At 58.1% G+C, this 27,396-nt stretch overlaps 1 protein-coding gene across 1 annotated transcript in view; it reads left to right on the top strand.

Moving 5' to 3' along the window:
- The window catches only part of FOXP4 (forkhead box P4), a 54,891-nt gene extending 28,281 nt beyond the window's left edge, over positions 1 to 26,610 (top strand). Inside the window, exons 4-17 of the mRNA XM_041427057.1 lie at positions 5,923 to 6,045; positions 7,721 to 7,807; positions 12,930 to 13,077; positions 13,629 to 13,833; positions 14,087 to 14,191; positions 16,504 to 16,591; positions 18,275 to 18,364; positions 19,214 to 19,415; positions 19,509 to 19,585; positions 19,723 to 19,824; positions 23,917 to 24,038; positions 24,145 to 24,211; positions 24,575 to 24,741; positions 25,723 to 26,610. Of these exons, the coding sequence (XP_041282991.1) occupies positions 5,923 to 6,045; positions 7,721 to 7,807; positions 12,930 to 13,077; positions 13,629 to 13,833; positions 14,087 to 14,191; positions 16,504 to 16,591; positions 18,275 to 18,364; positions 19,214 to 19,415; positions 19,509 to 19,585; positions 19,723 to 19,824; positions 23,917 to 24,038; positions 24,145 to 24,211; positions 24,575 to 24,741; positions 25,723 to 25,867 (1,728 nt within the window). The 3' untranslated portion in view covers positions 25,868 to 26,610. The remainder of the gene's footprint in view (positions 1 to 5,922; positions 6,046 to 7,720; positions 7,808 to 12,929; positions 13,078 to 13,628; positions 13,834 to 14,086; positions 14,192 to 16,503; positions 16,592 to 18,274; positions 18,365 to 19,213; positions 19,416 to 19,508; positions 19,586 to 19,722; positions 19,825 to 23,916; positions 24,039 to 24,144; positions 24,212 to 24,574; positions 24,742 to 25,722) is intronic.
- The last annotated feature ends 786 nt before the right edge of the window (positions 26,611 to 27,396 follow it).

Below are 27,396 nucleotides of genomic sequence, written 5' to 3' on the forward strand. Positions count from 1 at the left end.
ACTGGATCTCTTTGCTCTCTCCCTCCCTCCTTCCCCTCCTCCCTTTTTTTCTCTCTCCGTGTTGCAAAAAGGACTTGTGAAAGTTGTAGACGTGAGTCAGAAATAGCTCATAACTCAGCAGCGCCCGGCAGTCCCTCCCCCCGCGGCCCCGCCGGCAGCTGGAGCGGGATCTGACCGAGGGGAGATAGGGGATTAAGCAGACTCCTTTGAAAGGAAGTTTATCTAAGGCACGGTGGTGTGGATGAGACTGGCCAGGACGGCTGCAAGAGGAGGAGGAGGAGGAAGGCTGGGTCCCAGCACAGCCCTCCTTGGCTTGGAGGCAGCAGGAAGCGCAGGAGGATGGGAATGTTTGGGAATTGGGGGGTCCTTGGGGTGCCAGCCTGTGGATGTGCAGCCCCACAAGTTTGGGAATGGATTTCCACATCCATGGGGAATTTTGTCTCCACTCAGCTCTGTGCCAGCTGGGTCCTGACCCCCAATCCTGGGGGAATCCTGGAGCAGGAGGGTCCCAGTGCTGGCAGGGAGAACAGGAGACCCCCATGCTTGTCCACACTATGCACTCTCCTTGTCACCCCACTGATGGGGATGAGACATTTTTGGGGCAGCGAGCCAGCAGGATTAATGACATTCCCGACAGCTTGAGCTTAAAAACAAGCAGGGAGCTGCTGGTCTCAGCATCTTGGACTGGGGTTTGTTTTTGGAGTAGGGACCCTCTTCCCACAGATGCCTGGAGGTGTGTGTGGACAGTCTCATGTTGTTGCTCCAGTTACAGCTGCAGAAAAGGAAAAAAAAAAAAACCAAAACCCCATCTTTGGGTGTTCTAAAACATTTTAAAATATGTTTATCTCTTTACAACTTCAAAACTCTTGGAAACTTGGTGCGCACTGACAAAATGTTGCTTTTGAGGCCTTTAGGTGTTGCAGGGCATTGTCATGCTGGGATGGTGGGAGCAGCAGATTCCCCTGGGATCCTGTGGGGATCCAGGAAATCCCAAGGGAGGCGGTGCTGGAAAAGCAGCACCCCGAGTTGTCAGTGGCACCTGGGATGACGGGGTACCCTCTTTGGGTGCCCTCAGAGCTGCTCCTGCTGGATCAAGTGGCTGGAAGGGGAGAGGGGCTGGAGGGCACCCGGGGAAGGGAGGAGAGGAGTTAGGAGCAAACTGCGGGAAATTGCTTTTCTTTTGTCTGCTGCAGCGGGGAGGGCAGCAGAGCGGAAAAGTGTATTTTGTTGATTTGAAACTTGAGTGAAATGGGTAATGAAGACAGATCAATACCAGCCCTTCTGAGTTGCCTCTCCGAGAGAAAAAAATCCAGCAGCAGCCCGTCCGTCTGGGCTCGCAGCGAGGTTTTTCCATTTGAACTTGGAGCATCCCTGTCTGTCCCTGCTCCATCCCAAAGCCCCCAGCCCTGCCAGCCCGGTGCCACTGCCACCATCCCACTCTGGGATTGGTGTTTTGGGTTCACAGAGGAGCAAAGTCGCTTTAATCCCTGTAGAATCATTGGTGTGAAAGCTGTGCCAGCACCCCCTGCTCACGGAGGGGACGTAGGGACCCTGCTCGGGTGGTGCTGGAGGACAGGGGCTCACGGAGGAGGGGGCTCAGTGCTGTCACCTCTGCTGCCACTGTCCCCAAGCAGCGACTGTGGAGCCCAGCCAGGTGTGATTGGGGCCTTCCCAGCAGGAAGGCTGTGCTAACGAGGATGTGCTAATGAGGATGCTCTAACGAGGATACACATTGGGCTGAACATGCCGGGGATTGATTCCTCCTTTTCTTCACAGGAAGCTGAACATCAGTGCCTGGTGTCCTCCAGGCTGGTGTCCCCTCACCTGCTCATCCTGCTGCCACCCCACCCTGGGCACTTGAGCCTTTGGTGCTGGGGCTGTTCAGAGTGTTCCTAAAATTTTTCCTAAAAGCACCCAGAGCCTCAAAACCCAGCCTGGGACATGGGGCTGAACTTCATTCCTCCTCTGACCCTGGGCAGATTTTAGTGCATTGGCTCATCCCTGCCTGGTGAGGTCTAGAGGTGGCACAGCAGGGTTTGGGTGGCCCTGTGCCACCCCTCAGGATTTATAAGCCATGGCTGGGGTCACCTCGGTGTCAGTGGCATCACTGCCTGGCCCCGGGCACTGGGAGCACTCCCAGTGAACACTGTGTGAGCCAGCTGGATCTTGGAGCTCACCCAGGGATGCTGAGTGCAGGAAGGGAGGCCAGGATGTGCCAGGAGGGTTGGGGTTGCTCTTGTCCTTTGAGAATTGGGTGCTCTGGGGTGGGATTTTCTCAGCCCCTGCCCTTAAAACAGCACAGCTTGAAGCTGCTTTTGGTGGTTGTTTCTGTCCTTCTGTTCCCAGTCTCCTCAATTTGTTTCTGTTTGGTTTGGATTTGAAAAGAGTGGTTAAAATTAGAAAAAAACAGCACAAACATGTTTTCTGCTGTTTCTAACTGGGAGTTAAACCCCAAGATTGGATCAGAGCAGGGGTGTGCAGCCCTGATCTCTTCAGGAAACCAGGAGCACCCTCTGGAGAGAGAGAGGGGTGCTCATCCGTGATCCCAGAGCCAGCAGGGATGGGTAGACAAGGTCTGAGCTGTGTGGTTGAGGAGCAGGAGCTGCCCCTTCCTGTTGTGGCGGTGACGTGCGGCCCTTGGGGACGTGGTGGCTCCTGCGGTGACCTCCCAGCCCGGGTGACGGCAGAGCAGGGATGTTTGGAGGCTGATGGAGGATGTCCCCAGGCTGTGCCAAGCCAGCTGTCCCCGGGGTCAGGAGGGCACTGTCCCTCTGATGACAATCCCGTGCCGCTGCGAGCCAAGGCCGCCGGGCCGTGCCTTCCCCCGCTCTGCCTTGTGCCTGGGAGTTCAATCCGCTTCCCGTAAAAACAACCCAAAAAAATCTAGGAAAAATTTCTCAAGAGCCTCGCTCCCCATCCTGCCTCGTTCTACACAGCCAAGTCTTGCTTCCCTCAGCTGGCTTTGGCTCAGGGAGGGAATATTCCCTGGAATACCTGCCTGCTTTTCCACCCACTGCCTGCTGCTCCCGCCCCGTCCTCTGGCACGGGGATTACAGCCGGGCCCGCCTGGAAAAGCAGCCCCTGGAGATGCTGCTGGCCGGCCCGAGCAGCGCCGGGTGTTTCTGGGAGCAGCCAGAGCTGTTAGTAAGCAGTTTCTGCGGGGTGGCAGCCGGCCAAGGCGTGAGTCAAACCCTTCCTGACTCGGTGTCTGGCAGATGCCAGCTCGTGACGCGTCGGGCTGGTCCCCAGCCGCTGCTGCTGCTGCTCCGGGGCTGCTGCCGGGACCTGCTTCCCGAGGGATGTGCTGGCTGCAGGGACATTTCCTGGCTGCTCCCATGCCTGGGGGTGGTGGCAGCTGGGTGACATTCACCCCTCACAGCTCCTGTGCTGCTCTGGTGTCCAGGGCTGGTGGCAGCTGGGTGACACTCGCCCTCACAGCCCCTGTGCTGCTCTGCCTGGCACCCTTCAGCTCTCACGTTGACCACCTGCATCCCAGATTTTGAGGCAGTTGCTGCCCAGATCCCGCTGTTATCCAGGGATGCCAGGCTGGCCTCATATGCTGCCATAGGGAATCTTGTCATTGAGGGCCATGGATGCAGGTTGGGATGGACATTTCCGACCCCATTTCCATTCCCATCTCATTTTGCCAGAGCAGCAGCTCTCCCTGTCCCCAACAGAGGCAGCTGGCACTGTCACCAGAGCCTGGGACAGAGAGCCCCCAGCACTGGGGTTTGCTGGCCCACATTGGGGTCAAGGCAGTGCTGGAACATTCCCAGCACCGGGGCGTGGGATGAATGGGAGCAAAACCGCCTGTAAGTGGGAATTTCCTCTTTTACTAAAAGTTGCTGCTTTCCCTGGAAACCTTAACTGGGAGAGGAACGTTTTCCACCCTGTAGGGAAATTCTTCACAGGAACCAAGACAGCAGCAGAGCTCAGATGCCCCTCTCAAGTTCACCCCGTTCCCACCTCACCCCCACACGGATCCGCCACCATTTCTCCGTGTCAGCTCCACATCCAAATGCGGGGGGGTGGGGGGGAAGAAAAAAAAAAGCCATTTAATGCAGACAAAGGTTGTATGAAAATATAATTCTGCTTTTGTTAGCAGCCATCAAACTCTAAAAAGCGTCACTTTTGTTTTCTTGTAACATTGTGAAAACCTCGTGTCGGATCGAGAGCTGGGGCCCTCTCGACTAATCGCCTCTCCTTTGTGTTTTTAGATTATAGGGGCAATTAGTGTTGTCAAAACCTCTGGCAATTCTCTTTGCTCTTGACAGGGTGTCAGTCCGCTGGGCGAGAAATGGAAGGTGTTATAACTCTCCGGTAATTAGGATGCCTCCGATTTGAAAATGCCAGCAAACGTGTTCGAGGGGCCGCGGGAGGGGGCGGGGAGCCCGCCCGGGCTGGGGGGGATGTGGAGGAGCAATTAATTAGGGGCTCTCATTCCGAGCACGTTGCTGGCTGATGAATTGGCAGAGGGAAATTAGCGGCGCACCTCGCTCTCCTCGCCAGCTTCCCTCCTGCCCAGATGTTCGCCCAGGGCTTGGCACAGCTGGCTGCGAGCACCTGGGTGCCCAAAACAGCAGCTCTTCACTGGGTGCTGGTGCCACGGAGGGCTCGGGGCTCTCTGGTGGGTGCTGGAGCCTTGCAGGGTGCTGGGGCTCATTCCTGAGCTCCAGCCCTTGGGTGGGAAGTCAGAGGAGTTAATCAATAGCTCTGCCACGGAGGTGGCTGGAGGGGGAAACGCTGGTGACAAACAGAGCTCGCCCGGTGTCCGACACCTCCCTGCAGCAGAATGCCTGAGTAAATAGATAAGGCTTTGCAATCTCCCTTGAAGGTCAGCTGGACACCCATCACAGACGGGAGGGACAGCACGGGGCCACCCTGTGGTCCCATCCCCGCTGGAGTGGCTGCAAGGGGTCCAGGCTGGGCAGTCTGGGCATCACTGGGGGTCCTGGGCAGGGGGGGCTGGCAGGAGCCAGGTTCTCCATGGGACTTTGTTGGGTTTCTCTGCTCTTTGAGGTCCTGAGAGCTTGGGCTGAGGGGCTGAGGAGCTGTTTAGTTTGGATCAGAAGCAGGTCCTTGGGGTGCAGCTGGATCCTGGCTTGTGCTCTGCCCCATCCCACATGCCAAGGAGCTGGGAACCCCTGGAAGAGCTCGTGGCTGCTGGTGGCTCCTGACCAGCAATTCTTATTTGCTTTCCCAGGAATATGAGGCATCCAGGAGGGTTGTTAAATTACAGCAAGGCCCTAACCCTGCCCAGAGCCTCAGGAGGGGTTTTGGGCTGGTGTGATCGGTGGAAGACTGGGATGAGGCAGCTCCTGATGGCTCCATCCGGGCATTGCTCCACCTGGGCAGGGCCCAGCAGGGCTGGGATCCATCACTGACACCTTCCCAGGAGCTTTGCCCGGGGTGTGGACCCGTGTTTTGATAACCAAAGGCAGGGGCTGGCAGGTTCCCTCAGCCCTCCCTCCTCTTGGCACAGTAATTACAGGAGTTACTGGTGTCAGCTGGAGGTAAAGCTTTGATGTGTCTGGAGAACCCCGTAACCTCTTCCTCAGTGCTCTGCTCTGCAGAGTTATTTGGGTGATCAGTATCTTCCCACTTCCCTGGCGTTTCCCTCCACCCTTCCCATGCTCCCAGCAGGGGAGGGAGCTGTGGTTTGATGCCCAGTTCCCCCAGCTAAATTGCATTTAAAGAAGAGCTCTCAGCTTGCGGGGGGAGCTCATGGTTCAGGAAGCTTCATCCTGGTGCCAGCAGCACCGTGGGACATCTCCCTGCCATTGCCATGTCCCAGGGGACGGACAGCGGCTTCATCCAGAGGAGTGGGGGACATGGAGGATGCTCTGGGAAAGGCACCGTTGGTGTTTGGGGCGAGTTGCACAGGTCGGGGTTGGGAGTGGTGACGTGTCCTTGCTGTCACAGGTCCCCGTGTCTGTGGCCATGATGTCCCCGCAGATGATCACGCCGCAGCAGATGCAGCAGATCCTGTCCCCACCCCAGCTCCAGGCCCTCCTGCAGCAGCAGCAGGCAATAATGCTGCAACAGGTAACGCTGCAGTGGGGCTGAATCCAGCCAGGCAACTCCCACCGGGCTCTGGGAATGCTGGAGTTTGTTGCAGGCAGAAAAAATGGGTCCTTTCCTCCTGCTTTCCACATATTTCCTTTGAGATTCCCAGCACGTCCAGGGATGAAAAGACCTGCAGGTGCTGACAGTGCTGGTGCTGCCACCCTGAGCCAGGGTCTGAAAACCTGCAAAATTCCTGCTCAAGGGCTGATTTGGGGCTGCCCAGCTCCTGGGAAAAGCCAGGGTCGGGGTGGATTCTCTTGGTTGGATGTGCCCCCAGCTGAGCCCCCATGGCCACTGCTGGGCTTTGGGCAGTGCCTGTGTCCAGCTCAGAGCTGAGGTTTGTTTCTCATGGCCCTGTTTGGCTTTTCCAGAGATTTTAGTCGGATGGGGAGGGAAGAAAAAGGAGGGAAAGGAAAAAAAAGCAGATTTCCACTCTGAAACAAAATATGTCTGCTTGGGTAAACAGCTCCCGGCAGCGGGAAGGAGGGAGAGAGAGAGAAACCCCACAAGCATCCTCCACACCCTTCCTCCTGCCTCCAGTACCTGTTTACTCCAAACAGCCTGATAAGGATTCAAGGTTGGCCCCAGGGAAAGAACAAAGGGTAAACACTACCCTGGGTGGGTCCTTCCACAAGCCTCTTTGGAGCCGGATAAAGAAACACGTTTGACTGCAAATTAAACAACCCAGGCCGGAATAGCTCACATTCTCCACCGGCAGCAAACCAAACATCACACCTCTCACCCCTGACCCAATGTTCCTGCTCCCAGCCCGGCCACTCCGCAGCTCCCTGGCTCGGGCTGGCTCGGGGGTAAACACCCAGCCCCTCCAAACCTGTTCTCAGACACAAACAGCCACTGGCTGCTGGCAGCCCCGAGCTGATAAAGGCATCCCGGCATCCCCAGGGACATTCCTGAGCCCCTGCGAGGGGGCTGGGGGGTCTCACTGACCTCCCCGTGCCTTTCTCCCCCTCCCTGCACGCAGCAAATCCATCACCCACAGTTTATTTAGGGGCCAGGGTGAGAGCTGGTAGCGATGCTGGCAGGTCCCAGCGCTGCCTGTGGACACTGGGACCCTCTCTGGTGGCTCCCTGTGGATCCAGGGGGTTTATCCCTGTTTTAATGGCCCAGCAAACAGCTCTGCTTTGATTTGAGGGGCTGTTTTGACTGCCAGGCTGAACCCCCAGCTCTCTCAGGCCAGGGGTTGTGGCTGCTCCTGGTCCTCCCCATCTGGGACCCCACTGGCTCTCACAGCACTTGTCAGGGGTGTTTTGGGGTCCCACCATGCCAAAACTGGGGTTTCCCCACCCTGAAATGCTCTGTGGTGTGCCAGAGCACCCCAGCCTGCTTTTCCCTCAAGGGACAGCGGGTTGGCATTAAAATAAACATCAGGGTGGGCATTGGGGGTGTTTGGGGGGTTCAAGGCCCAGGGGGATCCAGAGCCCTTGGCAATGCATGCCCAGGGTTCCTCTGCTGCCCTGACTGCCCTGGTGGGTGCTTTCCCTCCTGCCCTGCACCGGGTGACACAGGGAGCCTGGCCTGGTGGCAGTGCCAGCAGCTGGCATGGTTGTGGCAAAGCCTTGGCGCTGGGCACGGGGTGGTGAGGTGGGCACGGGGTGGTTCCACTGCTGATCCCGTTGCTCTCTCCCCTTCCCAGCTGCAGGAATACTACAAGAAGCAGCAGGAGCAGCTTCACCTTCAGCTGTTGACCCAGCAGCAAGCCGGAAAGCAGCAACCCAAAGAGGTGAGCTCACCTGGGGGGCACCGGGCTGGCAGCAAATTAAAGGGGGACCAGCACAAAACAAGGTGTGGGACAACCCCCAGGGGGGCCATGGCAGTGGCACATGGGACATCCTCCTCTGGGGGTGCCAGGGTGACCAGTCCAGTCACTGGGAGTTGTTGTTGGTCCTCCTTTTCCTCCTCCTCTTCCTCCCTCTCTGTGATCTGGTGCATCCACAAGATGTGGGGGGTGTGGGGCAGCACTGGAGGGGCCACTGGACCCTCCCTGGTGGCAGGGACAGGTGCCATCCCCCCAGCACAGAGCAAGAGCTCCCCAAATCCCCCTGTGGTGGGACCAGAGAAGGCTCAGCCCAGCCCAGCCCTGCCAGGCTCAGCTTGGGCAGCCCAGTCCTGGCTGAGCTGGCACTGCAGTGCCCTGGTGAGTGGGCAGGGCTGGTCAGGTGCCACCAGAGCTGGGCTTTTCCTGCCAGGAAAGGTGCCTCTCCAAAGCCCAGGGAATGTGGCAAACAGCAGTGAGCCCTGCAAAGGGCTCTTCCAGCAGGAGACCCTGAGGTGGGCAGAGCTCTCAGCCCCCCAGGATCACCAGTGCTGGGCAGGTCAGTGCCTGGTGCAGATTCATTTTGTGCCCCTGTGGTTGCAGCAATCTTGCAGAACTCCCTTTACACAGCAGCTTTTGCCCCCAAGGGCACAGTGATGCCCCCCAAGGGGTTGTGGCTGTGTTTTGGGGACGTGCTGGTCACACAGAGGCTGGGGACAGAGCCCAGCCAGCAAGCAGCACTGCTCCCTTCCTCCTCCTTGGGTACTTTTGCCCCTCTCTCTTGCCAAAATGCTTCACATGGGGTTTTTTGCTGTGCAGTTTTGCAGAATTCATGTCTGGTGTTGCTGCCCCTCCCCTGAGTGTCCTTCCACGGGCTCCAAGTGACAAGGGACCTGTTCCTGAGCCACTCCCTCCACATCCCTGCCGCAAGCAGGAGTACTGGAGCTGTTCATGGCCATCACTCCTCCCAAAATCCAGCACCCTGATGCACACCCAGCACTTGAAACTCATCTTTTTGGCAGGGAGGGAAGATTTTAAGCCAAACCTGTGTGTTGGGGTGGCACAGGGAGGACTCACTGGCAAAGCCACCCTGGCATCAGGGGTCCAGGGTGGCTGCAGTGGCTCGGGGTCACCTGCTGCAGCCTCAGGCAGGCTCACTGTGGGGTGTTGGTGCATTTCCAGGGTCAGGGTTATCAGAACCATCTCCAGGAGCTGCTGGTGCTCCAGGAAATGGGGGAGGTGTAAATGTGAGCTTCCTCAAGGACTTTCCTGCTGGCCCTGGCGATGTTCTCTTGCAGCACCGAGCAGGGATATAATTAAGCTCTGACAAAGCGCTTGCTTAGCGGGCTCTGCTTTAAAAAGCTCGTGTTAACTTTTAATTAAATGGTACAGAGGAGATGGGAAATTTATCCAACAAGAAAGGGTGTAGCAGGGGGGGAAGGGGTGTTGGATGCTGCTGGAGGGATGTGTGTCCAGCTTTCCTGCTGGGAAAAGCACTGAGGGGTTCTCAGCAAGGGGATGTCAGTGTTTCCCTTCCTCAAAATCCTTGGATAAGCTTTGGTTTCACCCCAAAAATTTGGGTAGCTGGTGTTCTTGAAGTCTGTGTTCAGGTTTGCCTGCTGGGAATGGTGATGCTGTGGCTTCCTTGAAACTCAGGGAAGAGCTGGAATGTCTGGGATGCCTCCACAGAGCCATCCTTGGATCTTTCCTGGAAACCCATAGCTGGATTTAATTCTGGCCTCACTGCAAAATTTGTAAACCCAGCACCTTCTGCTTCCCCTCTGCCTGATTCCAAGGGCTCCTCTCCGTGAGCCAGCAGCTTGGAGTGGGATCTGCAGGTGGGCAGGACACCAGGAAGGAGTTGGGAGCAAGGGCAGCATCTCCAGGGGGAGCAGCTCTGATATCCCTGGGAGCAGGGACAGCATCTCTGGGAAGAGCAGCTCTGATATCCCCGGGAGCAGGGACAGAATCTCCAGGGGGAGCAGCTCTGATATCCCTGGGAGCAGGGACAGCATCTCCAGGGGGAACAGCTCTGATATCCCCGGGAGCAGGGGCAGAATCTTTGGGAGGAGCAGCTCTGATCTCCCTGGGAGCAGGGGCAGAATCTTTGGGAGGAGCAGCTCTGATCTCCCCGGGAGCAGGGACAGAATCTCCAGGGGGAGCAGCTCTGATGTCCTTGGAAGCAGGGGCAGAATCTCTGGGAGGAGGAAACAAGGAGCTGTGCTGCAGCCCCTCACCCTCGTGCCTCCCATCCTGCTCCTCCCAGGATGCTTGGCTTCTCCAAGAGACCCCAAAATCCCCTGGGAAGGTCTCCATGTGTCCCCAAAGCTGCCGAGGGCAGGGGTTGTCCCTGTGCTGAGGCAGGCAGGGTGGGGAGGGGGGGCTGCTGGCTCCTAACCCCGGTGTCAGCTTAATGAAGTGCTGCTGTCAGTCCCGCGTGTCACGGCGCAAACTCCTCCTGATGTGCTCATAAATCAAAGTGACGGCGCCTCTTGCCCCGGTGGCTGCACCCACTCAGCTGCATCTAATGCACGGTGATGCTGCAGACCCCCAGCCCCACGCCGGGAATGGGCTGGGAGAGGGCTGGGAATGGGCTGGGAATGAGCTGGGAATGGGCTGGGGGAGCCAAGCCTCGGTGATGCTGCAGACCCCCAGCCCCACGCCGGGAATGGGCTGGGGGAGCCAAGCCTTGGATTCCAATGAGCTGGGAATGTGCTGGGGGCTGGGAATGAGCTGGGGGAGCCAAGTCTCGGTGGTGCTGCAGACCCCCCCAGCCCCAAGCCAGGAATGTGTTGGGAATGGGCTGAGAATGGCCTGGGAATGTGTTGGGAATGAGCTGGGGGAGCCAAGCCCAGGATTCCGCCCGATCACAGAGCCACCTCCTCTGGGAGTGGCTTTTCCAACGGGAAATGGGAGTAGTGAGGATCGGCAGGGTGTGAGATTTTTGGGAAAACTGGGGCTGTCATCCAGGCTCTCCCCAGCCAGGGAAAGCTTGGCTTGGAGCCCATGGGCTGGTGGGTGGCTCTGCATCCCTTCACCCATCACTCAGGGGCTTAGAGGTCTGTGATGCCACAGGTGTTCCCTGGGGGTGGCAGATTGCCTTCCCCTTGGATCAGGCTTGGTTTGGCTTGGATTTGTGTTCCTGGGGCTGCCCCTCCTGTTCCTGGTCTGTGGAAGCTGGAGGGACATGGATTTGAGGCACATGAAGGTTCAGCCTTCACAGCGTCCCTGCCAGAGCCACGAATGGGTCAGGGCTGCTGGGGGGGCTCAGGGGGTCTGGATCCAGCCAGGCCAGGTCAGGAGAGCCTGGCTGGGCTATGGGATGCAGGCAACGTGCCCAGGGATCCTCCTGACCTCATCCAGCAGCTCAGCCTGGAAGTGACGTGGATGAGGCTGTGCTGGAGCTGAGCTCGGGCTTGCCCCGGGGCCCTCGGGAAGGGCGGTGGTGGAGCCGGGAAGAGGAGGAGAATCCCATCCCATCCCTTCCCTTCCCATCCCAGCTGCTGTTTCTAAGCAAGGCAAAGACAGTCTGTCCATCCCACACGGTGGCAGAGCTTCTCCTCGCCAGGAGGGGACACCCTGGGGGACAGAGAAGTCACTGTTAAAGCTCTCAGGCTGCAGCCTGGTCCTGCCCTTTTCCCTCCATCCTGCTGATCCCATGGCCTGGAGCCCTCGTGGCTCAGGATCAGGGATTTCTCTTCACTGAGCAGGAATTGCTTTGATTTGTGCCTTGATCTTTAAGCCTCAGAGGTGCAGGGCTGAGACAGAGCCAGGGAGGATCCAGGTCTGACTCTGAGGAGACAATTCCACTGTGGCCAAGAGGTGGAGAGGACGGGGAGAGTCCACACATGTCTCTGAAGCTGAGAAACTGGAATTAAACTCCATCTGAAACCTAGACAGGACTCGTGGTGGTGCCTAATGTTGCAGAGAGGGGTTTGGAGCCCATCCTCACCCTCTGATTCACAAAGCTTAGGCTGAGCATCAACAACATCCACAGAATCCACCTGCATCCAGTGACACCCTGGGTGTGACCCCAGACTCAGTCGTGGACTGGGATTGCCACAGAGTCTGTCTGCTGCTCCCTGTTGATGCAGCCTCAGGGATCACCAGTTCCCTGGAATTCCCAGTGCCTGAGGGGCCTGAATCCCCAGGATGCTCACAAAACAAGGACATCCTGACTGCAGAGCTCCTGCGCTGCTCAGTCACAACTCGAACATGGAAATACTCCTTTGGGGGGCTGCAGAGTGCAGCGAGGGGGGGATGTGCCCCAGCCTGGCTCCCTGCTGGCACCGTCTGCCCAAACAGGGGGGTTTGGGGGGGTTCACGGGGTCACGGAGCCGCCTGCCCCACTAATGAGGCCGGGCAGCCCCGGGGCAGCTCCCCTCTCCCGGCCAGCTCGGATTAGCAGCTGCCTGTCCCCAGCCCTAATTGAATTCTCTCCCCTTCACTTAATTCTCATGGATTTCTCGGCGCCTCCCCAGGGACCCATCCTGCCTAACTAGTTTAGGGCCAGCCATGCTGGTCAGAGCCTGGCCAGCTCCAGGAGGTGAAGGAGAGTCACCTACTTAGGGGGTGGCTGTGGCCAGGGTGGGGACACCAGTACTGGCACTGGGCACCCCCTTTCCCCTCACCAAGAACGGGCTCATAACAGTCATTTTTGACAAACAGAGATAAATTTCTGCCTTACAGGAGGGTTCTGTGCCTGTTGCCCGCTGGGACCCCCCTTTTTTTACACCAACCCCACGGCTGAGCCTCCCCCTTGGGACCCCCCCCAGCCGAGCTTCGCTGCTTCCTCCCCGCGCAGCTCCGAGCAAGCCCCCAGCTCCTCTCTCTCCCTTTCTTTCCAGCGCTTTATTTTTCCCTTCCCCTTTTCCCTTTCCTTCCCCTCCTCTTCCGATAGATCAAAGCCTCCGTCCGGCTCAGCCGGGAGCCGAGCAGGCCCCGCAGCAGGATGGAGGCACCGCCGAGCGCGGTGTCCCCAGCGCTGCCACCCCTCGCTGCCAGCGCCCCTCGCCGCGGCCTCCGACCCCCTCCTGCCCTGCCGGGCCGGCAGTAAAGCTTGGATTTGTCCCTCCTTTTGTCTCAGCAGCCGTTGGGGAACAAGCAGCTGGCCTTCCAGCAGCAGCTCCTGCAGATGCAGCAGCTCCAGCAGCAGCACCTGTTAAACCTGCAGCGCCAGGGCCTGGTGAGCCTCCCGCCGGGGCAGGGCACGGTGCCCCTGCAGACCCTGCCCCAAGGTAAGGACCACGGCCTGGGGGGGTTCCTGGGCTGTAGCCTGCTAGCTCTGGGTGAGGGGGGCTGGGGAGGGGCTGTGGTGTTGGGTTTTGTGATGCCCCCAAAGTTTGGGGCGTGATGGTGTCAGCCGTTGGAGCCACGCAGGGTTGGGGTCTGGATTCTAGAGGGGTGCAGGGTTGGGGCTCCTCTTCCTCTGGCAGAGGAGTGCTAGGATTTGGGGCACCTCTTCCTCTGGCAGAGGAGTGCCAGGATTTGGGGCACCTCTTCCTCTGGCAGAGGAGTGTCAGGACTTGGGGTACCTATTCCTCTGGGATAAGGGTGCCAGGATTTGGGAAGCCAGGCTCTTGTCCCTTCTGGGAGCAGCTCTGTGAGTGCTGCAGGTGCTTTGGTCTGGGTTTCCCAATGGGGCCATGCAGCGTCCCCTTGCTGTGCCCAGCTCCAGGTGATGCTCTCCCTGTGCTGGGTGAGCTCTGGGGACTCAGGGAGCAGGGAGGAAGCCCTGGGTGCTGCCTCCTGTCCCTGCTGACATTGGTCCCTCTCTCCTGTGCCACAGCTGTTTGTCCCTCAGACCTCCAGCAGCTCTGGAAGGAGGTCACGGCCACCCAGCCCGTGGAGGACAGCATTAAGCAGGAAGGTCTTGACCTCACCACCAACACCTCCAACTCTACCTCGTTTTCGGCCGCCAAGGTCTCGCCTCCCATTTCCCATCACCCTCTGCCCAATGGACAGAGCACCATGCACACGCCGAGAAGGGACAGGTAGAGCCGGGTCGGGCCCTAGCACTTTGTGGTTTTATTCCTGGAGAGGAGGAAGGGGCTGGGATCCATCACCCACAGGGCTGGGAGGGGTAAGGGGGTTCTGCCTCCCCTTAAAAGAGGCCTGGCACTGTTTTGCTGCGCCCACAGAGGGCAGGGAGCTGTCACTGTGGGGTGTCCCAGGGCTGTCCCCATGCCTGGGAATGCTGGAGCATCCCAGCTGCCCCACCTGAAGGCCCCTTTCCCTCCTGTGTAGCTCTTCCCACGAAGAGACCCCTGGCTCACACCCGCTCTACGGCCACGGAGAGTGCAAGTGGCCTGGCTGCGAAACCCTCTGTGAGGACTTGGGGCAGTTTGTCAAGTAAGTGTCACCTTTTTGGGGCAGGTGTTTCTGTCTCAGCTGGGACAGAATGGAGCTGGTGAAGGGGAAGATCCTGGGAGCTGGTTCAGGCATCCCAAAGTGTGCACCCTGAGCAGGTGACCTCATGGAGAAGGAGAAAACACAGCAGGAGTTGCTGCGGGTGTTGTCCCATCCTTGGAAATTCCAAGGCTGGGCTGGCTTGGAGTGGAAGGTGACCCTGCCCGTGGCAAAGGTGGAATGGGATGAGCTTTATGAGCACTTCCAAGGCAAACCATGGGATGAGTGAATGATCTGGAGGAGGCCAGAGCCCGGGCAGGCGCCGGCAGCAGGCGAGGGGGGCTGGCAGCCCTGCTGGGGACACGGGGGGAGGCAGCAGATGGCAGATGGCACCGCTGACACCGCTTGTGGGCTCGGCGCTGACTGATTAACTCTGCTGTCGGAGAGCCCTCTGCTAGCGTCAGGGTCAAACAAATTGTTTTCACGCTTCGTCAGAGGTTTACTTAATTAGTTCATTTGCAATTAGATCTCTTTGTAGCCAGGATTTTTAGCAAAGACATCAGAAGGAGCTGACGGGCTGGCGGGCTCCTTCCCCCGCCTCCCCGGCTGTCTGCTCAGAGGCTCCACAGCGGGCAGCTTTTGGGGTTTTCCAAACTCATCCTCCATCCTCTGCCACCCTCTGAGGGCTGGCTCTGGTGGGAACATCCCTTGGACTGTGCCAAGGCGTTAGAAGCCTTGCCCAGGAGGATGAGGAGGTGTGAAGGCAGCCCGGGGATGAGTGAAGGATGATTCAGCCTCCTGTGTCCTCCTTCCTCTGCCTCTGAGTCATGGGGTGAACGCAGATAAGGCATCTCCTCCTGCCTGGCAGGGCATGTTCCAGTGGCACGGGGCAGATGAGCAAGCTCCAGGTTGGGAGCTGGAGCTGGAGTTGGCAGAGAATGCCCAGAGCTGGGTCACGGGGCTGGCAGAGCTGTGCTGTGCCAGCCAGGATCCCTTCCTGCCCCGCTGGGCACTGGGGAAGGGCTTCTGTCCCCTCCTTGCCAACATGGGCACGTGTTGGGGTGTGGGACAGACAGACAGAAAACTTGCAGCTCCCAAAGGCCGAGCCCAGCTGGAACTGGAGCCTGCCTTGAGTCTGGGCAGCAGCTTGGAGCCTCCTCTGGGCATCCCCTCCATGGGCAGCTGGGGTGGTCTGTGCTGGGCTGGGAGGGGGCACCGTGGCCATGGTGGGTAAGGGTGGGGGTCCCTGGGAAATGGCTCTGTTCCCACTGGGCTCCCAGAGCTTTTTTGCCCTGGAGAAGCAGCCGTGCCCTGGCTGTGCCATGCAGGGAGAGGAGCAGGGCTGTGGCTCTGGGGGCTTTGCTCACGGATGGGTTTGGCAGCAGGGCCTGCTTCCCTGACTTGTCTGTGCACGCTGGGGCTGCAAGGCTCTCACAGGCAGCAGGGTGAGACTCCTGCCGTCCTCCAGAGCCACCCTGGGGAGGCTGAGGCGCCTTCTCCTGGGGTGTCTCAGCTTTAGTCCTGGGGAGCATCTGGCACATGGCCCCTGGGACCCCCCAGCATCACCTTTTGGGGTGTTCCAAGCATGGTGTTTCCTCAGAATCCCTCTCCAAACCATCCCACTCCTCCAGTGAGACCCTCCCAGCTTTGTGCCCACCCCAGCAAGGACATGGCCTGGCCTTGTGACATCCTCAGGGCTGGCTGTGTCTCCAGGCTGGTGCTTTGCTGGGTTTGGGGACGAGGAGATGCCAGGGTGTCCCTGGCTGTGCAGCAAGTGACAGCTCTGTCACCAGGAGCCCTTCCCCTCCCTGGGGAGGAGGGAGGGCAGTGAGGACCAAAGGTCCTGGTGCTTCCTAAACAAGACACCTCATAAACATGAGGCAGGATGGGGAACAGCCTGGAAATGCCACCTTCTGCCCTCAGGGCTTCCCTCAGAGCGTGGAAGGCAACCTCCCATGACGCTGCCTTTGTGCTGGGAACCTGCTCCTCAGGTCCTCCTGGCACCTCCTGCCAGCAGCCTGCTCCAGGAACATCCACGGGCTTTCCCTCTGCCAGAGGCTGCTCCTAAACACCCTGAGGCTGCCCGGGGTAGGGCTGAGTGTCCTCCAGCCTGATTTTAGGGTGGTGCCACAGCCTGGTTTGCTCAGTCACCTCCGTGCCTCAGTTTCCCTCGTGCTCACCCCGCTTTGGGCAGCGGTGCTGGAGCATCCCTGAGCAATTTGCAGGTCAGGACTGATCCCAGGTGTGGCCCCAGCAGAGGGGCTGAGTTTTGGGCATGCCCAGGCCTAACCAAACCTCCGTGTTTTCCTCCCCAGACACCTCAACACAGAACATGCACTTGATGACCGAAGCACGGCCCAGTGTCGAGTCCAGATGCAAGTGGTACAGCAGCTGGAGATACAGGTGGGTGTCCCACCCCAGCCCCCATGGACACGGGGACAAAATCCACCTCTCTGTCACCCTGTGCTTCAGCTGCTCCCCTCAGGAGAGGGTGACAGGGTTGGGGACTGTAACCACACAAGTGGGGACTTGTTTTAAGCACCCTTCCCGGATAGGAATCCAGGTGGAAATCAAGCCCTCAAACTCATTCCCCTCTCATCCCAAAGTGTCCTGTGGGTAAAAGGAGATGCCCCAGATGTGGAAGGCAGGAGGGTTTGTCCCCACATGGGCTGTGCCACCTCCCTGGGAGCCACGGGGCTGCTTGAAAACCAGGCCACTTATTTTGGTGCCTGAGCGTGGTCTTTGGAGCCCAACTTTGGGGTGCTATTTTTGGCCAGGCAGTTCTTTAAATAGTGCTTTTTCCCAGCCTCTCCGAGCCCCCAGCGTGCTCTGCTTAGTTCAGTTAATGGAGAAGGGAGGGGGGAAAAAGGGGGAGGAAATGGGGTGGTTGGAAAATGGGATGGGGCAGGGGGTCACCCCCATGGTGGGACAGTGCCTGGGGCTGGCAGGGGCTCAGCGTGGTGTGTGGCTGTGTGTGACACCACAAGGGACACTGGCCCAGCACACAGCAGGATGAGATGTGCAGCACCTTGGGACCCCCCCACCCCGAATTAGGGGCCTTACAGGGACTGTGGGACAGGGGGACACAGCCAAACCCGGGTGGGAGTGGAGGCTGTGTCCTCCCGGGCCATCCCTGCCATCCATCCCGCTCGCCTCGCCTCGCCAGAGCCAGAGCTTGAAAGCAATTACTGGGGCTTAAAGAGAGGAGGGAAAGGAAAAGGGGAGGAGGGAAAAAATAATAATAATAAAAAAAAAAAGAAAAAAAAAAAAAGCTGAAGGGTGAGAGCAGAGCTGTGTGTGCAGAGAGGAACCTGCCACGGAGCCACCAATTAGAAAGTTTGGAGCGCGGAGCTCCCGCTGTGCCGGCTGCATCACGAGGGGAGAGCTGTCAGCTCTAATGAGCACCGCGGCAGCAGAAAGCAGCAGAGCTGCTCCAAACTTGCTGCAAACTCCTGCTTTTAACCCCTTCCTCGCCTAGCTCTGCGAGGGGGCTTGGCTGGAGCGTGGGGACTCCCCCGAGCTTGAGGGGTCCCGGTGGAAAGGGAAGGTGACGGGAAGGGAGTGGGGTGTCAGATCCCATCGGCTCCGCCGGGCTCAAAATCTCTCCTGGTGCCACAGTGAATATTTCAGCCTCTGCTCACTGCAGGGAGTAAACAGGCAGGGAGCAATTACAGCGATGTGGGAACGCTGGGGGATGGATGGACCGACGGACAGGGAGCTGCTGGGGAGGCAAAGGGGACAGGACAGTGACAGCAGGCACGGGGACAAGAGCACCCAGGGCTGTTGTGGGTGGCCCTGCTGGTGGGTGGCAGCCTGGGGGCTCTGGGAATGGCTCTGTGGATCTTTCCCCCAGTGCACACACGGAGCTGGAGTGGTCCCTGTGCCCTCCATGGTGGGGGCAGCAGCCCCTGCAGGCCACAGCCCCATTGGGGCTCTCAGGAGCCAGCACTGGGCAGGAGGTGGCACTTGGGGGGACACCCTGGGGGTTGCTGCCTGTCCAGACCAGGTTTGGGGGCTCATGGCAGTGCCTCCGTGGTGACTTTGGCACTGTGTGACCATCCCTGTGCTGCTTCCTGCCTCCCCCAGCTGGCCAAGGAGAGCGAGCGTCTCCAAGCAATGATGGCTCATCTTCACATGAGACCTTCAGAGCCAAAGCCTTTCAGCCAGCCTGTAAGCGTGAGTCCCTTCCTGCCCTCTATGTCCCCTCCCTGACGGCTGCTGTCCCCTCCCTGCCCTGTGCACGGTCACCTGGCTGGGCTCTGTGGGGTGGATGTGCCCTGGCCACCCTCTGGCAAATGCAGCTGCTCCACCAGCTCTGACATGGAGTGGGTGCATCCCCATCCCGAGGGTTCATCCCACAGATTCATCCCTGTCCCATGGGTTCATCCCCATCACATGGGTTAATTCCCATCCTGTGGGTTAATTCCCATCCCATTTCATCCCATCCCATCCCACTCTTGCACCCCCATCCCACAAATTCGTCCCCATCCCATGAGTTAATTCCAATCCCAGGAATTCACCCCCATCCCATGGATTCATTCCCATCCCACAGATTCACCCCCATCCCATGGGTGAATTCCCATCCCGCAAATTCACCCCCATCCCATGGATCCATTCCCATCCTACAAATTCATCCCCATCCCATGGGTGAATTCCCATCCCATGGGTCCATCCCCATCCCATGGGTTAATTCCCATCCTACAAATTCACCCCCATCCCATGGATTCATTCCCATCCTACAAATTCATCCCCATCCCATGGGTGAATTCCCATCCCAAGAATTCACCCCCATCTGATGGATTCATTCCCATCCCACGAATTCCTGCCCATCCCATGGGTGAATTCCCATCCCATGGGTCCATCCCCATCCCATGGGTCCATCCCCACCTCCTGGCTGCATCCCACCCTTTCCAAGCCCACCAAATTCCCCCCTGCCATCCCCTCCCCACCTCCTTCGGAGCCGCCGCTGTCCCCAGGGGCTCTCCCAGCCTTCCCAACCCCTTCCCTCCCTGCCTGTCCCTGCAGCTGAACCTGGTCTCCAGTGCCACCCTCTCCAAGAGCACTTCTGACACGTTTCCTGACGGTTTACCTCATCCCCCCACCTCGGCCACGGCGCCCATCACCCCCCTGCGGCAGGGCCCCTCCGTCATCAGCTCTTCCACTTTACACAGCGTGGGGCCCATCCGCAGGAGGAACTCGGAGAAGTTCTGCACCCCAATCTCTTCAGGTGAGCTCCGGGCTGGGGCTCAGCACCCTCCTGAGGGGCTCAGTGGGTCCCTTCACTCCAGCCCCCCCTCCTCTGTTTGTTGTCCCCCTGCAGAGCTTGCACAGAATCACGAGTTTTACAAAAACGCCGACGTCCGGCCGCCCTTCACGTACGCCTCGCTCATCCGGCAGGTGAGAGCCATGGGGTCCAGCTCTGCACCCCAAAACCCTCCCTCAGTGCCCCCCCACCTGCTGAACCCCATCTCTGCCCCTCGGGACGGGTGTCCAACCCCACGAGTGACAGCCTTGTCCCCTCTCCGGCTGCCCAGGCCATCCTGGAGACTCCCGACAGGCAGCTAACGTTGAATGAAATCTATAACTGGTTCACGCGGATGTTCGCCTACTTCCGGAGGAACACGGCCACCTGGAAGGTGAGAGCAGCCCTGCCTGGCACCCTGGGCTCTCCCCATGTCCTCCAGACTCACCCCAGCCCAGCCTGGGCTCAGCCCATCCCAGCTCAGGCTGACTCCATCCTATCCTGGCTCACCCCATCCCATCTTGGGCTCACCTCCACCCACCCCAGGCTCACCCCATCCCACCCTGGGCTCACCCCATCCCACTCTGGGCTCAGCCCATCCCAGCTCAGGCTCACTCCATCCTATCCTAGCTCACCCCATGCCATCTTGGGCTCACCTCCACCCATCCCAGGCTCACCCCATCCCACCTTGGGCTCACATCAACCCACCCAGGCCTCACCTCCACCCACCCCAGGCTCACCCCATCCCACCCTGGGCTCACCCCAGCCCATCCTGGTCTCACTCCATCCCCCCATGCCTCACACCTGGCTCACCCATCCCACCCTGGGCTCACCCCAGCCCACCCCAGGCTCACCCCAGCCCACCCAGGCCTGGCTGCTGCAAGAGATGCTCCTGTGCTAAAGGACCAATTCATTGCCCAGCTCTAAAATGGTGTAAGAAATTATTTTAGGATCAAATCCCACTTTTCTGCCCCCCAAAACGCCTCGCTGGGCTGTGGGGATGCATCATCCCTGCAGTGGGATACAGCAAAGGGCTGTGTGGTAAAATCCAGGGATTTTCTGTGGAGAACAAGGGCAGAGGCAGGAGTGAGAGACTGGAAACAGCAAATAAGGTTAATGATAACCTGGGGGCAGGTGACACTGCTGGTGGGAGGGATGACAGGGGCTGGCAGGGGGACCATCAGCAGGGAAACTCCTCTGCCACCTCCAAGCAGCTGCTTGTACCCATCAGGTTCCCCCCAGCCTCTCACAGACAAAAGTTTTTGTCACTGAGGCAGTTTTGTCACCAGCCTGGGCTGCTGGAGTGAATTTTGGGGCCGCACATGAGTGCTGGGGCTGCTCCCCCTTTGTTTTTTTTAGAAGTCAGAGCTGGGAAAAGCCATCTGAGAGGAGCAGGGGATGTGGAAAGAGCAGTTCTGTGATTCTGTGATTCACTTCTTGCCTCAGCCAGGGAAGATTTATTTATTTATTGTTTCCTGCTGCACATATTTACTGAGAGGCAGCTCAGCTCCCTCCTGCTCAGGGCAGCAAGGAGCGAAGTGGCAGAGGGAAACCTGCTAGTTTAAATAAAAATAATTAAAATCAGCAAGGTGCAAGTGAGATGGAGCTTTTGGAGAGGCTTGAGGAGGAGGAATCCATTCTCCAGGAGCTCAGGGCCCCCATGTGTCGGGCTGCAGATCCAGGTTTTGCTTCCATGGGAAACTTTTGGGTGGATATCAGGCATTTTGGCAAACCCCTGGAATGGGGACAGGGTGGCAGCAATGGGGCAGAGCCCTCCATGCCCATCACTGCTCAGTTTCCCCCTCTGCAATGAGATAATGGCAGGTGAAAATGCCTTTTTCCTGCCTTTTTGTTGCTGAAGGGAATAAATATTTTAGGGTTTTTTTGCAGTTTCCACAAACCCCGTGTTAGCAAGGGCAGAGTTGGAGAAGGGCATCCCTCAGTTTTGTGCTTCCCTTTTTTTATTCTTCATTTTTTCCTGTTCTACCACCAAAAAGGGATGGCAGGGGATTGAAAAGACTTGGTGGGGGGGAATAATTCTCTTCACAATTTGCAGTGCCCAAGGCCAGTTTCTGAAGGATACACAGGAAAAAAATAACATATTTCCTCTCCTTGAAAACCACTTTTCTGGGGTTTTTCCCTCTTTTTCCTGTGGCTCCCCGCTGGGATGGGACAGGAGTGCTGGAGACCAAGGTGGGGAAGCCACAGGGAGACCCCAGCAGGGCCCAGGGAGTGGGTGGAGGGTGCAGAGCAAACATCATTAGAGGAGAGAGATGAGAAGCAAACAGAGCAGCTGGGCCTGGCTCTGAGCAAACACTGCCTGGAAACACAAACCCACCCAGGCTGAGGCAGGGGACACGTCCCCTCTGCCCCCAGACTGGGGGATGGCCTGGGACCTCCTCTGTGACCTGGGAGCAGCACAGGGATGGGGCATGCCAGGCTCCAGGGATGCAGGATCACACCCTGCCTGCTGCCAGGGTTTACTTTATTTTACTTTATTTTATTTTACTTTATTTTATTTTATTTATTTTATTTTTATTTTATTTTACTTTATTTTAATTTTTTATTTTTATTTTACTTTATTTTATTTTATTATTTTATTATTTTACTTTATTTTATTTTATTTTATTTTATTTTACTTTATTTTATTCTTATTTTACTTTATTTTATTTTTTTATTTTAATTTTATTTTACTTTATTTTATTATTTTATTTTATTTTATTATTTTATTTTATCCCCACCTGAGCCTTCCCATCCTCACCAGTGACTCAGAGCAGGGGGTGTCACCAGGGCAAAAAGGGGACACTGGGCAGGGGAGTTTCTGGCTTTGCCACACTCCTGGCTGCAGCCAGGGCTTTGTTTGGGCAAAAGGAAGGAGGGAGTGTGGGCAGGACCTGGCAGGGAGGGACATCCTGTGTGTGCTCACAGGGGACAGGGCTCAGGGACAGTGACAGGACAGAGTGGGGGATGAGGCTTGTCCTGCTCCCTGAGGTTCCTCTTGGAATTCCTGGGATGCCTCTCTGCATCCCGACCCCCCTGTCTGGGTGGTGCCAGCGCAGAGTTTGGGCCAAGGGGTGCCACAGGCCCTGTGCCAGGGCATGGCCCAAATGGAGCATGTCCCTTTGGGTGACAGTGGCAGTGGCACAAGGCTGGGACATTGGGCCTGGCTTCAGCCACACCAAGGAGCTGGGTCAGGGTCCTGCTGGGACCCAGGGGTTCCCCCAAAATCCCACCAAGCAGCGCTGGCTGGGCCTGGATCTCCCTCCCCAGGGACCCTGGGAGCTGCTCACAAAGTGTCCCCAAAGGGTGAGAGGAGCCTGTCCCTGCTGCTTGTCACCGTGTCACCCTGGCACCATGGCATGGCTGGACGGAGGGATGGACAGAGGGATGGATAGATAGATAGATGGATGGGTGGATGATGGATGGATGGATGGATGGATGGATGGATGGATGGATGGATGGATGGATGGATGGATGGATGATGGGAGATAGATCCATGGATCCATGGATGGATGGATGGACAGACAAATGGATGACAAGGGAAGAGCCCAGCTTTGTTTTTCTCCTCAAATTCCAGGCCAAGGGGCGATGCTGGTGCCATTTGCTGAGTTCTGGGCGCTCTGGCACTCGAAGGCTCGGGGGAGGCTCAGTCCTTGTGTCTCCTTTTGCCTTGTTGTGCTGGCCAGGCTCCTTTGTTTATACAGCCCCCGTTCGACCTTTTAAATTGCTGTTAATGTTTTAGCGTAACGAATTAGTCTCTCATCACGAATCAGGACTCGAAATAAAAAAAAAAAAGGAGAGAAAAAAAAAACCCCTCCGAGGCCAACTTCCTGAAATTGGGGTCATTCTCATTTGCAAGGCAGAGAATCTGAGAACCTTAATGCAAGGAAATTTATTCAAAGGCAGAGCCCCGGCGTGATTAGGCCCTTTGTAATTATAGCTCGGAGAGATTCCACTCCAGCCTCCTGCCTCCCTCATGGATTAGCAAGTGAGTCGGAAAAATACACAGGATTTAATTAGAGGCAAATTAAAATTGGTAATGAAATAGGGGCAGTAGCAAATGGCAGGGAGTTGGAAGGGGAAAAGGGAGCTGGTATCTCTCGGGGCTGCGCTGTCTGCCTACGTGTGTGTCTCTTTATTTTACATTTAGAAATGTAAAGATGGTCGATGTAAAGAAGAAAGGGAGGGAAAGGACCAAAACGAGAGGGGAGGGGTGGGGGAAAAGAAAAAGGAAAGGAAAGAGGAGCTGGCTTTGCTGAGCATCACCAGAGCTGCAGTGGAGCTGGTGTCCCTTGTCCCACCCTGTCCCCACCGTCCTCAGCATCAGACCGGAGTCCTCCAGGCGGTGACCACTCGGTGCCAGGGGGGTCAGGGAGCACCCAGGGGGCTTTGGGGAGCGTTTGGGTGGCAGGACACCCCCAGGAGCTGTGGGGCTGGGCAGGGAGGAGGATGGTGAGGGAGTGGCACTGAGGCCGTGTGCCCGCAGAACGCCGTCCGCCACAACCTGAGCCTGCACAAGTGCTTCGTGCGCGTGGAGAACGTCAAGGGCGCCGTGTGGACCGTGGACGAGCACGAGTACCAAAAGAGAAGGCCACCAAAGATGACAGGGTGGGTGCTCCTTCCCCGTGGGACGCAGCCCCAGAGCTGCCACCAGCCCGGTCCCCAGGCTGGGAATGCTCAGCCCTGCATCCCTCTGCTTTCTCTCTTCCTGCAGGAGTCCCACCTTAGTCAAAAATATGATTTCAGGACTCGGTTATGGAGCACTTAATGCAAGTTACCAGGTAAGGATCCAGCCCTGGTCCTGACAGGGACATGGGGACACTCAACCCTCCACAGCCCTGCTCTCCATTGGCATCTCATCAGGAAAGGAGGGACAAGGGGGATGGGTTCAAGTTGAAAGAGGGGAAATTTAGGTTTGATACATGGACGAGATCATTCCCTGTGAGGGTGGGGAGGCCCTGGCACAGACTCCCAGAGCAGCTGTGGCTGCCACATCCCTGGGACTGTCCAAGGCCAGGCTGGGCCGGGCTTGGAACAAGCTGAGACAGTGGAAGGTGTCCCTGCCCACAACAGGGGGTGGGATGAGATGTGATTTAAGGACCTTCCAACCCAAATTCCATGCCAACCCGTGCTCCCTGTCGCAGGCTGCGCTGGCAGAGAGCAGCTTCCCCCTGCTCAACAGCCCCACCATGATCAACACCAGCTCGGCCAGTGCCATGCTGCACGTGGGCCACGACGACGTCAGCAGCACCGTGGAGCAGGTCAACAGCAACGGCAGCAACAGCCCCCGCCTGTCCCCACAGCAGTACAGGTCAGCCTGGCCCTGGCAGGGCACAGGGGTGCTGAGGGAGGCTGGCACGCTGGGCACTGCCAGCTCTGTGGGCTCCTGTCACCAGGGTGAGGAGGTTTGGGCTCCTGTCACCAGGGTGAGGAGGTTTGGGCTCCTGTCACCAGGGTGAGGAGGTTTGGGTTCCTGTCACCAGGGTGAGGAGGTTTGGGCTCCTGTCACCAGGGTGAGGGAGTTTGGGCTCCTGTCACCAGGGTGAGGGGGTTTGGGCTCCTGTCACCAGGGTGAGGGGGTTTGAGCTCCTGTCACCAGGGTGAGGAGGGTTCTGGACCAAGGATTTCAGGGAGTTTTGGGTGGTGGGTCCCAATCCCCGAGGCTGAAGGCTCTCCCTCCTCACAGGAGCTGCTTGTGGGCTCTCATCCCCAGGTGAGGGGGTTCTGGACCAAAATACTCAGGGAGTTTTGGGTTGTGGTACCCATTCCCCCAGGCAGAAGGCTCCCTCTCTCCACAGCCACCAGGAGCTGCTTGAGGGCAGCTCTCAGGGCAAAGGGGGTTTTGGCTCCTGTCCCCAAGGCAAGGATGTTCTGGACCAGAAAATTTGGGAAGTTTTGGGTGGTGGCACCCACTCTCTCAGGGCAAAGGGGGTTTTGGTTCCTGTCCCCAAAGCAAGTAGGGTCTGGATCAAATAATTCAGGGAGTTTTGGGTGGTGTGACCCACTCCCCAAGGCTGAGGGCTCCTCCTCCCCACAGCCACCAGGAGCTGCTTGTGGGCTCCTGTTTCAGGGTGAGGGGGTTCTGAACCAGAAACTTGGAGGGGTGACCCACTCCCCGAGGCTGAAGGCTGCTCCTCCCCACAGCCAACAGGAGATGTTTGAGGGCAGCTCTCAAAGCAGGGGCAGTTTTGGCTCCTGTTCCCAGGGTGAGGGGGGTTCTGGACCAGAAACATGGAGGGGTTTAGGGTGGTGGTGCCCACACCCCGAGGCTGAAGGCTCCCCTTCCCCACAGCCACCCCGTGCACGTGAAGGAGGAGCCAGCCGAGGCGGAGGACGACAGCAGACCCGTGTCACTGATGGCCAGCACCAACCAGAATGTGACGATCCCCGACGACAGGGACCTGGAGGAGGAGCTGCCGGTGGAAGACTTGTCCTAAGGACTCCTTCCTCCTCCCCCACCGAGGGGCAAACCCTTCCCACCCTCCTGGACGGAGACCAAGCGACGCTCCCACCTCCCCAAGGTGACCTTGGCGTTATCCTGGTTCTTTCAAGGCACTTCCACAAAGCAAAAGGTTTTCCTTGGGACAACAATGACAATGACAACGACACCAACCCGTTGCTGCTGGCGTGTCCCTCACGCTGCCACTGCCCGGGGACGGACTGACCCCGCCTCCACACCAGAAGCAAAACCCCAAGAGCTGGACTTTTCCTGCCTTCCTCCCTTGGTTAGTGACTGGTGGACGAGGATGGTAGGTTGGTTGTTCCTGTCCGAAATGGTCCCTCCTTCCTTCCTGCAGGGAAGGCACCTCCGTCCCCTCTCCCCCCGCGGTGCCCGAGCCCCGGGGAGCGATGGCAGGACCCCGCTGTCACCTCTGCGTCCCCCGGTGGGTTTTGCACTACGGAGGGATCGTGGAGCCTGCCCACGTGCTGCCTCCACCCAGCTTTGGGGGAAGAAAGAGCAGAAACGGGGCTGAATCCTCTGCCGGATGTGGGGTTTGGCACGGAGCTGGGATGGACACGAACCGGCATGGAGGTGGGACCGTGTCCCCTTGTCACCTCTGCCTGGCAAGCAGAGCGGCCTCCCGGCTTGCCCACCCTCCCTGAGCCCCAGCTGGGGGGGGGCTCCTGGCCCCAGCAGTGCTGACCACCCCCAGCAGTGCTGACCACCAGTGCTGACCACCAGTGCTGACCATCAGTGCTGACCATTCCCAGCAGTGCTGCCCATCAGTGCTGACCACCCCCAGCAGTGCTGACCACCAGTGCTGACCACCAGTGCTGACCATCAGTGCTGACCATTCCCAGCAGTGCTGACCACCAGTGCTGACCACCAGTGCTGACCACCCCCAGCAGTGCTGACCACCCCCAGCAGTGCTGACCATCAGTTCTGACCATCCCAGCAGTGCTGACCATTCCCAGCAGTGCTGACCATCCCCAGCAGCGCTGGCAGCAAGGACACAGCTCCCTCCTTCCTGCTGGACATTGGTGCCACCTCCCAGCCAGCAGGGATGGCCGCTGCTCCCTTAAAAACTTCAGGGAAAGGCTCCCCGTGCCTCCCATTCCACCCCCAAAGCTGGGCCAGGGGCTTGGTGGGGCAAAGGGGTAACATCCCCATGGCTGAGCACCTGCAGGGGACCTGGGGGTCACCAGAGCTGGCCCTGGAGGATCCCTGTGGTGGCCAAATCTGGCCGTGGCCCCCGAGCCGAGCCTGCTGCTGGTGGTGGGGGAGGAAATTCTGCTTTTCATCTTTTCTTTTCTTCATCCTTTTGTTTGCGTCCAGATGGGAAGATACCAAAAGATTTCTTAGAGACAGAAGGTCCGTAGTTCAGGTGAACAGATGGTATTCATGCCAAAAAAAAAAAAACAAAACAAAACAAAAAACCACACACAAAAAAAAATTAATAATAACGAGAACAACACAACCAAACACCCCTCTTCTCCCTGCTCTTTCTTTCTGGGGTGGTGATGT

Source organism: Onychostruthus taczanowskii, unplaced genomic scaffold (genome assembly GCF_017590055.1).
Source record: "Onychostruthus taczanowskii isolate IOZ18803 unplaced genomic scaffold, ASM1759005v1 scaffold97, whole genome shotgun sequence".
Lineage (NCBI taxonomy): Eukaryota > Metazoa > Chordata > Aves > Passeriformes > Passeridae > Onychostruthus > Onychostruthus taczanowskii.